Source organism: Limulus polyphemus, unplaced genomic scaffold (assembly GCF_000517525.1).
Source record: "Limulus polyphemus unplaced genomic scaffold, Limulus_polyphemus-2.1.2 Scaffold5202, whole genome shotgun sequence".
Taxonomy (NCBI): Eukaryota; Metazoa; Arthropoda; class Merostomata; order Xiphosura; family Limulidae; genus Limulus; species Limulus polyphemus.
In genome coordinates this window covers 52,245-67,909 of record NW_013670812.1, presented here as the reverse complement: position 1 = coordinate 67,909, position 15,665 = coordinate 52,245, and the positions used below count along the sequence as shown (strand labels likewise).

General features: G+C 32.5%; 1 protein-coding gene across 3 annotated transcripts in view; it reads left to right on the top strand.

Annotated features, from left to right (window-relative positions):
* Positions 1 to 15,665, top strand: part of LOC106472267 — a 30,704-nt gene that overhangs the window by 945 nt on the left and 14,094 nt on the right. For 2 of the 3 annotated variants that reach the window (XM_022400863.1, XM_013932894.2), the window contains exons 2-5: positions 2,411 to 2,481; positions 5,787 to 5,985; positions 9,582 to 9,981; positions 14,681 to 14,851. In XM_022400863.1, the coding sequence (XP_022256571.1) occupies positions 2,411 to 2,481; positions 5,787 to 5,985; positions 9,582 to 9,981; positions 14,681 to 14,851 (841 nt within the window). The remainder of the gene's footprint in view (positions 1 to 2,410; positions 2,482 to 5,786; positions 5,986 to 9,581; positions 9,982 to 14,680; positions 14,852 to 15,665) is intronic. The other variant, XM_022400864.1, reaches the window with a different exon arrangement.

Here is a 15,665-nt window from a genome sequence, read left to right as displayed (position 1 = left end):
AGTCTTGTTTAACAAAATCTGCCTACAAGAAAATCTGTCACCAAAGTACACCAACATGTAAAAAATTATATGCCCAAATTTTAATTAATGAAATCAATATCTCAAGTACTTTTACAAAAAACTGCTAATATAATATTACTAATATAAAAAAGCCATTAAAAAATGGAATATTTACACAGACTGCTATAAGAATCCTGTACAATTTAGATTTATTACCAATTCTTTAAATACTGTTACCAAATCTGTTTCCATTGTACTTAACACAATTTTAGATATTTTGCTTAAAAATATAAAAACAGTGTTATAAATAAATTTAGGAAATTTTTTGGATTATAAAAAATAATATTCCAATTCAGTCACGACTTACGATTTTACCACATTATATTTAAATATACAATATATTTAAATGACCTTGTTAGAGTATTTAATAACCTGTTTGATAACTTTATGGATGCAGAGATAAACTTCACTAAGATCCAATGTAAAAATATACTGTACTTCTGCATTTATAATAGTCATATAACTTTTAACCAACAGATCTATAAACAAACAGTTGGTATTCAAGTGGGTGCTAATTTCTCTTCAAATATGGCCAATTTGAATCTGTTTTTCTATGAATATTCATTTTTAATAAAAAGTTTAGATCTCAATTCATTGAACTATACATTCTGATATATGATGATTTAATTTCAATAAATAATTTAAACTTTGCCCCAAATATAATATATCCTAAGGAATTGACTAGAGAAAAAAGTAATAGCTAATTATATGGACATAGACACTTATTTTGTAGAAGGCAAAGTTCAGTTGACCATTTTTGATGAAAGAAGAAAATTTAATTTTCCCATCCTTGGTTTACCTACTCCCTATAGTGTTATTCCTAATGTTTTGTTAAAAGGGATTATTTTATCACAACTGAAATAATTTTTAATGGTATGCAATAGTAGTAACTCTTTCTGTGGATAATGTTTCCTTATTCATAAATAAACTAAAAAATAATGGATATAAAGATATACAACTCAACATATTTTTTTACTATTTTTTATAATATATATATATATACATTTATTTTGAATAATATACTTTCAATTATGGAAAACTTCTTACTTAGAGGTCATTAGTTTATCAAGGGTGACCTTGAATAACTAACTTAGTTATAAAACCAGTTTTTTATTCAGTATGCCGGGACTGGAAAGACCAACTTAAAGTAGCTGGGCCTTCCTCAGCTTTCCCGTGTCATACTTGAATAAGTGTTTGACAATTTATAAGTAAGTTACTTTTTTTTTTCATTTTGTTTTTTTAAGACCTTTATAAGGGTGGTAAATGGAAGTTTTATACTGTAGAAATTTTGGGTGGTTCTGTTTCTACTTTCGAAAATGAAATAAATTTAAGGGTAGCTCCCTTCTTACGTCTGGCCGAAGACAGCAAAAGGCAGTAGGAGGTGAGACGTTGTGAGTTTAAGCACTCACCTTAACACCCTTCTTTTGATTTTCTATGATGGTCAACTTGTTTAACTTCAGCATTTTGCTTAATAGATGGGATGTCTCCAATGCTTTTTGGATGCTATTACCACAAGCTTTATCCATTTATGACTATGGATGACTGACCAGAAGAGAAAGTACATGCATTAAATGATTATATATATATATATATATATATATATCTGTATGTGTGTGTGTGTGTGTGTGATACTACTGGTCACAATATGTATCATGAATTTGTAATATTATTTCCTAAACTATCTTCAAGTAACTAATATGATATACTGATGCTTTCTTTAGAGATAACAAAACACAATTTTTCATGCTTTATCAACCACCAGTTTTCTGTTCTCTGTTATCAGAATGATAATAGAAAGTGTGAAATATTAATTTAACACTCAAAAATGACATAGCTTTTGTAGAAATACCCTAAAATATAATCAATTTATCCACAAAAGTTGTCAATCCTTTTATATTTATTGTAACTGATAAAGTAGTTCAGTCAGTCTAATTCAGTGAAACAAGCCACTGTCAACATGCTGTGTATATATATATGTATAATTTATTATTATTAACATAGCTAAGAGTCTTTTTTAATTTTTTTAATAAGGCTATAGAAATATGATTACCAACTAAGTTATATGGATAATCTCTGCTTTTATAGCCTCTTTTTTTCTGAATTAAGATAACACAATCAGCCTGACAGTAAGAGATAGTATCTTCACTGTAAAATTTATTGTTTATTTTCTACATTATAGCACAGTACACTTAAACAAATAAGTTAAGAGAGAGTTTTTTGGACTTGATTTGAAGTAGAATGGTCATAAAATACATACACACTTGTGTTTGTTTTTGTGATCATAGAAACAAATTACTTATAACATATTAATGCACACTGATTTTTTAATTTCTTTTTTATTTCATTTTAGGGAACAGAAACAAATGATCATGTGAAAGATCCTGCTACCTGTGATACTGTATCATTGGATTCAACAGCAAGGTATTCTTCCTATCTGCTTGAAATATTCTTATTTATCATTTAAATATTATGATTATTATTTTAGTATAATACCTTAAAAATTTTAACTTTTTAAGATTTTTTGTTACTGAATAATTGTTTTATATTGAAGCTGTGAAGGTCAAAGAACAAAATAATAACTACTACTAATACTCTAAGAAAGAGTATTTTCACTTTTACAAGAAAACAAAAATTTAAGTAATCTGTCTTGCTGTGTGAGCTATGTGAAATATTGTTTTCGAGATGGTATCTTACCTCTCACATAATAGCTTCTCTGATTTAGTGCTGCCCTGTATATACAAATTTTTTCACTTGTCACTAGCCTTGAACTCCCACCTACCCCATCTTCAACATGGCTCTATTGCATCTCTCCTGATGCAGATTACTCCCTCTATAATAGTCAGCCTAACTTTCACTTCTTGTTTAGGCACTGTTGTGTTCAGACATTACCCAATTTTGCTCATACTATTAACTTCACACTTGATTTTCTTTTTTGCATTTGTTAGGTATTTAACTTCCGGTTTTCTTTATTTTTCATGGAATTACCACAGTTGAACTGTGAATTCTAAATTTTGTGTCACAAGTACCACTATTGTGACTACCACTATTTTGTCTGTCATTTTTCAGGCTTCAGGTTCTACACTTTAGGCTGACAAGGCTAGAGGAGCCTGGTTTTGATGTTAAGAATTTAGAATACCCTTTTCCTTCCTTATTCTATACCACGTAATCCCCTGTGTCACCTACGGATGCTGCCTGGCTTCCCTCAGTCATTTTGGACATGTTCACAGGAATTTTACATTTTGTCTGTATCCCCCTAGATCTTTGGATTTTTCTGCTTTGGCTTATCACCTAGCAGACATTCCTTTTCTAGACTCACAACTCTTGGAATCTATGATGCAAGTGTGGAGGGCCAATCCTGATTCTCTAGATTGGTTCTTCCAGGCCAAATTTTCCGGACTCCTGCTTATCCTCACCTCTATCCTTCAGTACCTGTCTACTATGCCTCTCCTTACTGAGGCTGTCCCCTAATCCCTTGCAGGGTTTGTGGAGGAAGATCTACACCTGTCTGCCATGTGGGCTACTAATAACATTTTCATCTCCCACTACCTACATCATGTAACTGTTTCTTCCTCATCTGGATATTGCATTCCACCTGTTGCCATTCTCCACGCAATGGTTCAACTATGTATTGGTAAGTTTGCTTTTCTCTATATTCTACTATATCATATCTCTTATAGGTAGTGGATTTTGCTCAGTGGTGAGTGGTGCCTGTCCAGGTATATGAAACTTTTGGCTATCAGCCACACAGTTCACACTGTATGGCCTATCACACAAAAAGTGTGTGTGTGTGTATATATATATATACACACACACACACACCATCTGGGGTACCCCCGGTGCACCACCTCTGATGGGTCAAACCTTGGAGGCTGGTGTAGCAAGGAACCTGACCAGACAAGTGGTTAGCTGAGATGACCCACCAGAGAAGAAAGGGGGCTGCTGGACCCACTAATCTATATATATATACTGCTAGTATGTTCACTTCATGGTATATTGCATCATAATTATGCCTGTCCAGACTATATTAACTCATGGACTATCATAAGTAAAGGGGATAGCTGCTGTTTTTTAATTGAATAAATCAGGAGCAGTCTGCTTTTGAAAATTTCGATGGTCACCCATTACACAGTCTCCAGTGTCAGCATTCCTCTGAGCTCCCAATGCACTTCCCCCCCCCCCTTCTTTGAGTGGAGAAAGGGACTTCTTAACACTTGCCAGTTCCTAGCCATTGAAGTGGTGGACCATTGAGACTTCCTTCTGAATGTTCTCAGTCCTATTCAGTTGAGAATAAGGCAGTGGTGTTCTGCTGGTGTAGATTCTTCCACTGACTCATAAACTGCAGTAGATCCGCCAAAATGCAGTTCACCCCTCATCGTACCATCGCCCGAATGTTGGTTCCTGGAAAGTAGGTTTTGGGCTAGAGCTGGACCAAACAACATAATTCCTCATGCATATGTTGGTCAGGAGCCCTCATCCTACCATGAACACGGTGTACTAATTAGTCAGGGTACCCCCAATATACCTCCTCCATTAAGCTGTGGCATGGGAGTTCAGTATTGCAAGGAACTGGACCGGCTAACAGGTACTCTGGTTGGTTGAAGAACCCCAGGCATACCACCTGCTGGGCATGATTCATTAGTTCTATTTGTGTATCGAGCTGGACCAGAAACCAGAAGTCCATTTGGTTTTGAATTTGAGTGAACCACCACACAGGCACTTCCCTGCCTACCATCACTCTAATGCTTGGTTCCTGAGTGGCTGATGCTGGTTAAGAATTTGTGCATATGTACTCTATATATCCAGATGGGATGGTACATTCTCATATGCTTGAGGTGAAGATAAATACCCAATGCCACCTGGTTTTGGACTACAGTTGACCCACTGAGTACAGTCTGATGTACCCTAGTCATTCTTCACCATAGGGCACATCTGTTTTATTTTTCCCCATCATTACTATATTTTGTTGAGAACCCTCCATCCTGCCATCTCCTGGATTTGGATTTCAGAAGTTTGTGTTGGGTGTTGAGCTGGACCAATTAGCATGTATATATTAATGAATGTGTTCCAACTAATTTCTACCCATTTAGGTAACACTTACTACCTTACTGGGTGAAGAGTATACCTGGGACAGATATGATGTAGTTTCTCATAAGTGTGTTTGTCTCTCATCAGAGGTTACACTACTTGGACATTCTTCAGACACTTTCCAAAGAATGCTTTTCTAGGTAACTTTTGCACTGGTCCCTCCACCTTTTCAATGTGGGATTCTAGCTATTATGTGAAAAGAGTTAAGATACCATATCGGAAGTTAACATTTTCCTCAACTGAAAATGTATTGCCGATAGGTACTTACCTCTGCTCATACTACCTACCCATCATCTCCACTTCCAGTGCTTCTTTGATGTCTAATCTCAAAGTGAAGGGTTGGCTGAATAGTATAGAGGGAGTAACCTGCATCAGGCGTGTGTGTTGGGCTCCTATTTGTGGAGGGTTGCTACATGCTTACTTGCATGTGAAGATACAGTAAAACCACTTTGAATGTGGGGTAAGTGGGAGTTTCAAGGTTAGTGACGAGCAAAAACATTTTCACATATAGAGGGCAGCACTGAACAAGAGAAGGTATTAAGTGAGTGGAGGTAAGTACTTATCGAAAATACATTTTCAGCTTAGGAAAATGTTAACTTTACTAGTTATGAAATAGATTATTTCATAATTTCTTTTTATAGAACCAAGGATCGTGCATTGCCTGATATCCCACTGCCAGCCACAGTACACAATTCAACAAGTGATTCAAACTCAGACTCTGTAGCTGACAACAGCTCTGAGTGCTATGCAACTGTTGCCAAGGGGATAGTGAACCCTAACAAATCAGCAAATCAACATATAGCTACAAAACCATCAGCCACGAATGAAGTAACAGTTTCAGTAAGGAAATAGTTTAAAGACTTTTTTTTAAAATTTTTATTAGCAAAAACATCCAATAAAATGAAATATAGTTTAAGGAACAGTAGTAACTACAGTACACTTTAAAGGTTCTTTTAAAGTAGTAAAAAGTAAGTATAATTAAAAAGTTGGTAAAGTCTTAAGTAGACCCATCACAAGTGCTAGGTTTTTTATGGGTTTTGTTTTTAATATTTCTTTTAAATTATTTATTGGCATATTGAAGTAAAGTCATAAAATATCATTGTTACTATGGCTAGAGTTCTCCAACAGCAGAGTTGGTTGATGGGGAAATTTTTTGAGGTTGATCACATAAAGTGTTTTCCATTTCTGAATTATTTTGCTTTAAGTATTCAAGGTTTAGTGGCATTTAGTATTGAAAATTAAATGTAAAAACATGAAAATTACATCATTTACGACTCCAATTCTCCATTCATCTCACCACATAAATATTATTACACACCAGACTGATAAAAACAAACGAATTGCACAAAATTTGTATTATTAAATTTTCTTTGGATAGTAAAGGTGTGAATATTTTAGTTTCATGGAGTATCAACTTTTCTAATGCTGACACTGTTTAATTAATTATCAGCACTAGTCACACATCTCTGATTATAATGCAATACCAAAATATACACTTGCTCAGGTAAGTTTGATTTGATTTGTTTCTGTGCAGTGATCCATGATTGCTGTTTTTTTTTTTGCTTATATATATGTAGATATGTTGCAAATTTAATTTTTTTTGCAATAAATTGTGAAAATAATTAAACTCAACCTTTATCCATTTAACTCTTATTTCTAATATTCAAGATAAGAAATTTGGAATAAATATCTTGTACGTTATATTCTTGTATGAGAAATCTTGATATATCATAGAAAACATTTAAGAGTTTTGACCACAAACTCGTGTGAAGTTAAGACTTCTATAGAGTCACGAATTAGGTTTAACATTTGTGATTGGCTCAGCATGGCCAGGTGGTTAGTGTGCTTGACTCGCAATCTGAGGGTTGGGGGTTCGAAGCTCCATCCCACCAAACATGCTTGCCCTTTCAGCTGGGGGGTGGGAGTGGTGGGTTATAATGTGACAGTCAATCTCACTATTCTTTGGTAAAAGAGTTGGTGGTGGGTGGTGATGACGGGCTGCCTTCCCTCTAGTCTTACACTGTTAAATTAGGGATGGCTAGTCCAGATAGCCCTTGTGTAGCTTTGCAAGAAATTCAGAAACAAACAAAACATTTGTGATTATAGTACCATTGCCAACTAGGAAAATTTCTGTATCATTGAAATTAGAATTTTACTCTCTTATTTTAATGCAGTATATTTTCATTTAATTTCTTATATTACTGACAAGTTTCTGCATAATGCTCCACTTAGCTGTAAAACACAATTTGGCAATAACTTCCTTCATGTACATAAAAGTATTTTTGAATGTTTAATCATTAAAACAAGTTTTCAAGTTGTTTTTTTATTATAAAATGAAGTAGAAAATATGTATACTGTATTGTATATTCACGTACTTTGAAAATTCTGTGATACTGATTTTTATTACATACGTACAATTGTTTTCCAACGAGAAATTTTAAATGTAAGGACAAATTTGTCTTTTCTAAGAAGAATAAAGTAGTAAAGTTAATTATCTATAAAGTTTTTTAATTATTTCTAACATTTTTCTTCATTTAAGTTGGAACAAAGTGAGGTCTATAAATGACTATTTTTGAAATTTCATTATATATAACATACAGAATTGAAGTTTTGTAATACAAAGAGGTGAAGAACATAGAATAGTAAATTAGCTGAAACATCAAGCAATAAAATATGTTTCAAATAATTTTTCACCTACATTTTATAATTTGATCATTAATTCTTTTTACAAGTTTTTATTCCTGGCTTGTTTGTGTTGTAACTAAACTTAAGACTGTTGTATCCTGTAATTCTATGTTCACTGCAGGGTTAAAGTGTGCATTCATAACTTTTTCCAGAAGTACATTTAAAATTAAATAAATAGTTTTATAATCAATACATGTTAATAAATCTGGCTTTAAAATATATTTTATAATGTAGATTTTGATATTTTCTAAGTTTTTATTTCAATTTCAAAAGAAAATATTAAACAAATTCTCAATTTTCACTTCTCTTGTGTCACATGATGTGACTGTGCCAAAAATTGCTCATTTTAGATTTTTTCTACTCTTGTATGATTTCCTGAGTGTCCAACTAATTAGAAACATATACTATAGATATGGACAAGCCAGAATTATAAACTTAGAGTCTTGTATCTTATGACTTTACTGAGATACTGAAAAAAAGTCAGTCCCACATGACACACACCCCTCACGTAATTCTCAGTAATTACATCTGATATTGCTATTGGAATATTTATAACTAGTAAAAAGAATGAACTTTTCTTCATAAGATTTATTATACTGCTATGACATTTTGGCACTGTTTTTTTCTGCTCCGAGTAGCTATTCAAAAGTTTTTCACCTATTTATAGCTTAGTTTAAAAAACAGTTAAATTATAGTAGTTTTGGGACATTCTATTCTAGTGCTTGATGAATTTCTTATGTTCTAAGATACATATTTGAAAAGAACATCAATACTTTTGTGGAGAACAAACATAGTAAGAAAAAACTAATGCTAACTAATGCTGTGCCCTCAAGTACAAGTTACTGAAATAGTTTCAACTGTAATGTAAGACCAAAATTGTTAGTTTATTATGTATATTTTGTGTTGTTATATAAGCAGTTTTTAACAAAAGTAGCTAAAATACAAAAATTAGCAACTCGTTAGGCTAGATAAAAAAATAACATAAATGAAAAAACTAAATAAAAAAAGTTTCTGGGCATGTGATTGTAATTTTATTTATTGTTTTCATAAGTTCTCCCACTGTGGTTAATTGCCTGTCACATACTTAGATATTGTCTAAAGGGCACTGTAATGAAATAGAATTAAAAGAAAGGATATGTGGAAAGGTTAGATAGCTAAGGCTGTTATAATAAGTAGTTGTAATTGTTTGTTACAATGTGCAGTCATTCTAGAAAAAAAAGTATTGATTTTATTTCGTATTTTTAAATTTTTTTTCTCTGTATATTGATGATGTTGCTATAATTAGTGTTAGGGTAGAGAAAATAAGAGATAAAATATAAAGGTTTACAAATTTGATCTTCACTTCTGAGATTCTAGACATTATGCAAATATAATTTGAAAGTTGTAAGAAGAAAAGAAGCATTTTTATTCTTATCATGAAAATCAACTTGTACTCGGACTGACTCAGTAAAGGTTTTATAAGTATGTAGTTTTGGAAAAAATAAGATATTTAATTTTGATTTTTTCTAAAGCATTGTTTTCCTCATGGCTTTTTTTCTTTTCACATGTTTTAATAAGCACCTTGCAATTTGACTTAAATAGGCTGCACTACAGACAATACAGTATTTTGTAGTTAGTTAATTGCTTTCAGTGAATATTGTTTTGTTTATAATTCCTTTGTTTTGTATTGATTGGTTTAAAATTTTTTACCATATCAAGTAACTGCGATTACACGATACATTTCCTTGTAATGAAACATGTAACTTTTTTAGATTCCAGCTATTTGTGATGATGCACCTTACTCTACACCCCTGACTCCAGCCAGTGTTGTAACCACCTCATTAGAATTCCTTCAACCTTCATGTTTAATTGAAGATTTAAAGAAATCAGAATCAGGTGTAAACAACCTTTCTCATACTCACAGTACGGTTATTAAAGCTCAACCTGTTCACCACTCAGTGCTTCCAGGACACATAGATTTAGATGAACAAGAAACTGATGATTGTTATGATAATCCAGAAGCTACACATTTACAAAAACGACAGATTTCCACAAAAGTACCTGTATGGCCTTACTTTCCTACTTTCAGCTCATACCAACCACCATCTGCATCAGATCAATCCAATGGAGAAACAATTGATTCAGAGAACTTCTTGATATCCCAAGCTTCTGGTTTGTCTTTCTTTTGCTGAATTTCTTTACACATATGTTTTACAATGAGTTGGTTTGTTGTTGGTGTTTAATATTTCATTGCAAATTTTAATAATAGCATAGTAAAATTATTATTTTTTTGCTATCATAAAATATGTATAAATAGGAAAATATTTTTTTTATCAAGAATGGATATATACATCTTATATTTATGGTGTTTTTGCCCTTTTTGTGTAGTCAAATACTGATCATAAATGTTGACCTGAGGTATACAAGTTCAATTAGAACAGTTGGAATCTTTGTAAAATATTTGAATTGCTCTTTTGGAATATCACAAATATATGATTGTGTCCAATATTTAAAAGATACACTTCTGGGCTTCTTTGAAAATTTCAAGGGTATGTGTAATTATGATCAGAAGTTACTTGAGTCTTATGTACATAATTTATAAAACTTCTATATAAAATTTTAAAAACGTTACAAAGTGAGGCTCATATCCAATGCTTGACTTGTATTTTGTAGAATTTGTTAAAGGTTTATATAAGTAAGTTTTATTTTATTTTCCCTATTTTTTTCAAAAATGAAATATTGCATGGTGATAGCTTTTGATAGTTAGCTTCTATTAAATTTATGGTATTGAGTATTGCTTATCATTTCCAATTTGGTGGCATTGACCCATCAATAATTAATATATACTTTACAAAAACTAGGATTTTTATTAAATTATCTGTACTTTTTGAATTTTTTGTATAAGTTATTTTTTGTTTCTAATTTTTCTAATTTTGTTTACATTGTTCTAAAAAGCCATTCTTTTTTAATTTCCTCTGTCTCATTTACTGAAAGAATGTTTACTTGTTTGATCCATATTTATTACATTGATTGTTAATTTTTTAGCAGCTATACACTGAGAATGAAGAGTTTTTGTTGTTGTTTTTTGAAGGCATCTATAAATAAATTGTTTCAAACAATTTAATACTTAAATAGTCATTCCAATAATATCAGTAGTATCTAATTTGATACATTGTAAGCTTAAAAGTTGTTGTGTGTACTTAATTTTCCACTTATCTTTGTCAGCTTCTGCATTAACATAATCTCACAATGCTCTCCGTTATATTCTGAGTGCATTGACACTTCTTGCTTGTTTCTAAGCCTGTAGACTAATAAACTGAATGTTTTTTTGCTGTTATTGGCATTTTAGCACATGTAGTGTTAAAACCAATCAGGACTAGGGAAGACCTGTTAAACATTTTATTATATGCTTGATGGAGATAGATTTACCTCTGTAGTTCTGCCTGTTTCTTTAATATGAGGAGTAATTAAAGTTTTCACATAGCCTTACATGCAAATATATTTATTTATTGGAGAAAACACAACAGAGTTCCTTGCATTGTTTTTCTTGGTTACTCTGGAACTTGACAGATTCCACTTTATTTGTTGTATAACTTATATAAGAATTTAACAAATAATAACTTGAAAATAGTTTTAACTGTCTTTAAAAAAAACTGTAACTCTTTTTTTACATTCGTATACTCAGTAATAGAAATTTTACGTTGATTAATGGTCTACAAGTTACATATGTAATTAGCAGGCAAAATTTGGAAAACAAAAATAAAAAGATTTGTGATTTTTACACTAAAGACCATTAATGCTGTGTTTTTGGCATTTAACTATGACTTAATCATGCAGAACTAAATCAGTTTGACTTCACATTTCTGAGCAGAAGCCTTTCTGCATTATGGAAAAAAAAAGAGAAATTAGAGTTTTGTGTTAGTTTTTCTATTTTAACATTCTTTTAAATTGAACTGGGATGATGGGGCTCTATGCTGCTATTAAAATTTAGGTTAATATCAAATCAGATAGACTTATCTCTGAAATACTAAAAGCCTTTTCTTTTTTTGAGTTGTATTCACACTGTCAACAGCTGTGTAAGTTTAAATTCTCAGATTTTCTTGACAGTCATTCTGTTAACTTCATTATGAACTCTCCAGTTATTTTCTGTGTTTTTACCTTCAAAAGGTTGTTTACAAGTTCACACTCTTCTTCTTTGACGTGGCCTTGGCTCCTTATATTTTCTTTCAAGCAGTAATGCAATCTGATGGTATTCTCCGTTCACTCAACATTTAGTTTCATTTCTGCATAGACTGTAAGCTTATCCAGACTAATTTTTTCACTCAGTCTACATTTTTGGGAAGGATTATCCAGAAATCCTATTTAGTACCAACAATATATTTGGCACATCTGGGATATTGAATAAAAACAGTTGAAGGAACACTTCAGCCATCTTCTATAGTATCCCAAGCCTTTGGAGCCAATGGCTTATATGCAATGCCTCCAATGGTTCTTAGGTTCTCATTGGCACTTGATTTGAGCCCCATTGTCATGCAGCATAACTGTTTCTCCCATCATTTCTGTGTCTTCAGTTTTGGACTCAAGAGTTTACAGCATCTAGGTCTCCCTTTTCCTCTTGACCATTATATTTTCACAGATGCCTATCTCACAGGCTGGGGCATTGTGTTGAGGCATCAGTATTGTTCTAGTTCCTGGTCTTCTCAAGAAGCAACAGTTCACATCAACATGTTAGAACTTTGGGTTGTTCAGCATGCTTGTCTTGAGTTTTTGCCCTTTTTACATCATCTTTCTGTGTTGGTTTACACAAAAATATCTACAATGGTGACTTACATCAACAATAATGGTGATACTAATTTTTGCAGCCTTTGTTTTACTGCAGTTTCACTACCAGTTTTGCTTCATTTTTAACATATTCACCTTCAAGCCTGTCATGTTTCCCATGTGATGAACAATTTGACATATACTTTTTCTCAGGATTGTTGGCTGCTCAACAAATTGTTATTTTTTTTCATATTTTACTTCTGTGCCTAGTTACAGAGCTGCTTTATCTACCATTTTCAGAATCCATCAATTTCTTTTGTCCCTGTTGTTAAAGGACCTCTTCTGAACACTTTATGTTAAATAACCCTAAATTCGTAGACACTGTCTTGAATTATTCTTGGATTTAGTTTCTTGTTGTCTGGCTTCTTCCTCTTTTGTGCTTTTGGAGACTTACTTGCTCTCATATCATTCCACCAAAATATATTTTCTTTTATTGCTTACATTTGGTAGAAGATGTTCTGATACTTCTGCTATTAATGCTTCACATACATTGTTTTCTTGATATATGGCATGTCTTCATACTTAAAACTTGGCTGCAAGAGAAGGTAATCTACCCTGCCTGTGATCCTGATTTTCATTCTGAAGGAAGTTCCTATCTCCAGTCAAGGTTAATTGCTGTTATCTCACCCATACTGAATCCTTCAGGAAGGCTGAGAAAAAGTTGTTTATTTTATACAATGAATCATGCTTTTTTTGGATTTTTTTACAGTTGATCTGGCTTGTTTATTGTGCTTTTCCCAAACACCTGAAAAGAGAATTTTGTGTTACATCTCAACAATTTTATGAATTTGCAAATTTGGTGTCTCTGTCCTAGTACCATGTTGAGGATGTCATGCAGGTTGGCATGTAGACAACTCCAAATGTCCTCTTGAAATTTTATTTAGGTAATATTGCTGTGTCTTCAGCTTTGAGATTCTGTTTACCTCTGGTTGTGATACTTTATCATCCAACATACCTGTTAACAATTCCAGGGATGTCAGAGGTTGAGAAATCATTTAATTTACATAAAAATGCAAATAGAATAAGAAAATACCGTTTTCTTTATAATATATGCTCTTTGTACATATTTGTCCAGTCAAGGCACTTGCATATCCTATGTATTTCTATATTTTCATACACAAAATTCTGGAGCTCCATGAAAGGATGGTGTTCCATATAAGATGCTCATTCTCTGTATGATATCTGATAGCTCCTATCAGGATAGGGATTATCTTACCTCTTTATTATGTCTGGTATAGATTTGTCAATCCTATTCTTGAGACCACTTAGATTTTTTTTATTCTCCCTGGGTGCCCAATGACAAAGTCAGGTTTGTGATTTAGCTAGCCTTTCCAGATTATAATAAAGGGGTATTTAACTACAGAATGATGTCCAGTCTTCAGTTATTACCGATGTTCTCCACTGAGAATATTCCACTAGAAGTATATGTGTGGTGCAGCACGTTGCATTCTGACCCTGCTGGCCTGTTGCACCATCATCTGTGACCACACCTGAGAATGTGCATGGCTTCACAGGTGTAGTTATTACTGCCCAACTCCCATTTATATATATAACTTGGGGTGTCCAAGACAAGGAGGGACCCTGCTGAAAATAATGTATTTATAATTGTCCTTACTTTGGTTCATTCACTTTGAGGCTAATCTACTTTACTCAATTCTTCCAGAAAATATGTCCATTGCCATTTACTTAGGTTTTGTTTGTTTGTTTTTAAGCAAAATTATACACGTTGAGCTGTGCACACCACTGATATCAAAACACAGTTTTTAGTGACACAAGTCTTCAGATTTACCCTGAGTCACTCTTCTGCATCAGGCTATTTTTGTAAATGAGGTAAAAAAAATATCAGGATTTTGTTTTGTTTTTTTGATAGCCTTTACTTATAAATTAATGGAATGAAGGTTAGAGTTCAGCAAAACAACATTTCCAATGTCATTTAGCAAGCACTTATTGTAATACATATTTTGGTGTTAATTTTCCATCACTTTGAGTGACATTTAATAAAAGGTGACAAAAGTCATGACAACATCTATTTTAATGATGATGATTGTAGGTTTACTTTTACCATTGGATACCAATGAAGAAGGGAATAGGAATTCCTCTATAGCACGTCAAGCTGTTGCTGGTCAAATACCTTCAGTTGAGATTCCTTACATGACCCCTCCATTACAACAATCACCTCAAGCAGCCAATGTAGAAAATGTAATAGGGGCCACTTTTTCAGGTAATGATAATGACTGAATTTAGTATGACATTTTCCAATAATTTAATGGCTATGTCGAATAATATTCAAGTGTTACCAAATATCATATTACATATACTGACTTAAAGTCAGAGTAGTTTTAATATCTAATAGAATATTCCTTTTCAAAATTAATATTTGAACATATTTTAAGATAAAACTTTTAGTCCAATTGTTTCAAAAACATGAAAGCAAAGCAGTTATTCAACTTATAAGCTGTTGGCCAAATTAAACCAGTTTCTAGTTTTTCAGAGGAATTTGCTTTAAAAACCATATAGTATAAGATTTTTGTTATGGATTGCTTCTGTAATTTATGTTGAGGCCTGTTTCAGTTAAGAATTCAGATTGTGTTCATCTTAAGAAGCAAAGCAGGAAAGATTGTCCAGTCTTAGAATGTCTGTACTACCCAGGTGTCAGTTTAATTCAATCTGTTTCATGTTTTACCAAACTGGGAAAATCCACACAACTCAAAATCAGTAACTGTAGGTTTTGTTAAAATTTACAGTTGTATATGAAAGATATTTTGGTTTTTAATTTTCATTGATAGGGCTTTTATTTAGATAGTTGACCTTTTATCAGTGTTCAATATGCAATTGCATGCAGGTAGACAAACGGTTAGACTGGATCAGCAGTAAGTCTCATAGTTTATAATACTAAAATTTGGGTTTTAATACCAGTGGTGGGCTGAACACAGATAGCCCATTGTGTGATGTTGTGCATAGTAAAAAACAACTATTTTTCCAGAATTGCTGTAGAAAACAAAAGCATAAATTAATTAAGTTTCTAATATCTTTTC